The sequence below is a fragment of the Cygnus olor genome (genome assembly GCF_009769625.2).
Source record: "Cygnus olor isolate bCygOlo1 chromosome W unlocalized genomic scaffold, bCygOlo1.pri.v2 SUPER_W4, whole genome shotgun sequence".
NCBI lineage: Eukaryota > Metazoa > Chordata > Aves > Anseriformes > Anatidae > Cygnus > Cygnus olor.
Genome location: NW_024429075.1, coordinates 188,702 through 190,678, shown reverse-complemented (window position 1 = coordinate 190,678; position 1,977 = coordinate 188,702). Strand labels below are relative to the sequence as shown.

Genomic DNA, 1,977 nt, shown 5'->3' with positions numbered 1-1,977 from the left:
ATAACAGCAAGCTGAATATGAGCCAGCACTGTGCCCTGGCAGCGAAGGTGGTTAGCAGCATCCTGGGATGTATTACCAGGAGCATTGCCAGTAGACTGAGGGAAGTTTCCAGGTGACAAGTTTCCAGGTTTCCATGGTTTCCTCCTTAGTGCTCATTAGATCACATCTAGAATGCTGTGTCAAATTTTGGGCACCACAATACAAGGAAGTCATTGATAAAGTGGATTAAATTCAGCAGAGAGCCACTAAGATGGTCAGAGGGCTGGAGTAGTCACACTATGAGGAGAGGCTGAGGGAACTGTGCTTGTTCAGCCTAGAGGAAAGAAGGCTGTAGGAGCACCTAAGAGCAGCCCCCCCTGTACCTATGAGGACGCTATGAAGACAGAGACAGGCTCTGACAGACAAATGTCAATTTGTTTTCATTTAGTTTGTTTTTAATCAACAAAACATACATGGAGGAAAAAAATGGCTAATTTTTCATATCCTTGGATCTGGTGTAGGAAATCGTGTATTTTGCATCATCCGTCAGATGCAGCATTTGGCATACTGTTCCACTGAATTTGATGACGTTTCTTCAGGATGTAAAATATTGAGCAGTGTGCACATATGTGTGCGAGCTGAAATATCTGTCACATGCAGTTTTGTTCACATTCTTTTCTTTTTTCTTTTTTTTTTTTTGACATAGGAAAAGAGATCTAAGCTATATCTTAAGGGGCAAAAGAAAGATGGATTCACAAGATTGTGTCCCAACAAATTCAAAGCAAGATTTCAGCCATTACATAAAGGGTAGGTCTGGTATACGTTATCTTTGTGGCTGTTGTGCAGCCTTCACCAATATAGCAGTCACCTTCCCTATCCAGAAGGTCCTCTTTCGACAACAGTTGTATGGCTTGAAAACAAAGGATGCAGTACATCAGCTGTAGAAAGATGGAATTCAAAATCTCTGTCGTGGAATCCTTCCTCCATTAATGCAAAAAACGACCACCCTGGCTCTAATGTTTGGCTTGTATGAAGATTTCTCCTCCTTGCTCCACAGTCACACAAGTGCACCCAAACTCCTAACTTGTAGCATGGCAGCAGTGCTTGCAGGGACCACAGAAGCCCTTCTTACACCTTTTGAAGGAGTCCAGACTGCTTCAGGACTACAAACATCATGAGAAATTTACAAACACTTACCAGGCTTTCAAGGTACTAAAAGTCTATGGGATTAAAGAATATTATCAGGGTTTGGTGCCCATTCTGCTCCAGAATGGAAGCAGTAATGTGCTCTTCTTTGGCCTACGAGGACCTATCAAACAATGTCTGCCTGAAGCAACTTCTTATAGCACTCATTTGGTCAATGACTTTATCTGTGGAGGGCTGTTGGGTGCCATGCTGGGATTCTCATTTTTCCCAATGAACGCTGTAAAAGCTCACATGCAATCTCAAATTGGTGGTGAATTTCAGTCTTTTTCAAAAGTTTTTCTGATGATCTGGCTAGAACGTGATAGAAAATTGATGCATCTTTTCAGAGGAGCCCATCTGAATTACCATCGTTCTGTCCTGTCATGGGGCATAATCAATGCAACATATGAATTCTTGCTAAAGCTATTATAAAAAATGTTAACTTCCTTTGAAGACCCTCTATTCACTGGGGTATTAGCATATTTGAGGTCACTTAGTCTCTAGGAACAGAATAATTTATGGAACTTTTCATGAATAACACGGAGTACCATGAAGTTTGGAGAGACTTTGTAGTGGTTTTACCCAGCTGGGCAGCTGAGCTCCACCACAACCACTCTCTCACTCCCCCTTCTCAAAGGGAAAGGGGGAGAAAATACAATGGAAGGGGCTCAAGGGTTGAGATAAGGACAGGGCGATCACTCAACAATAATCGTCACGGGCAAAAAAGACTCAGCACAGGGAGATTAATAAAATTTATTACCTATTACTAACAAGCTAGAGCAGTGAGAAACAAAGGAAAAACAAACAAACAAA

At 41.8% G+C, this 1,977-nt stretch overlaps 1 protein-coding gene across 1 annotated transcript; it reads left to right on the top strand.

Annotated features, from left to right (window-relative positions):
* Positions 1 to 725: 725 nt before the first annotated feature.
* Positions 726 to 1,596, top strand: LOC121062954 (mitochondrial nicotinamide adenine dinucleotide transporter SLC25A51-like). The gene is given in 2 exon segments (XM_040543259.1): positions 726 to 1,132; positions 1,134 to 1,596. Coding segments are annotated over 2 exon segments (870 nt in total).
* The last annotated feature ends 381 nt before the right edge of the window (positions 1,597 to 1,977 follow it).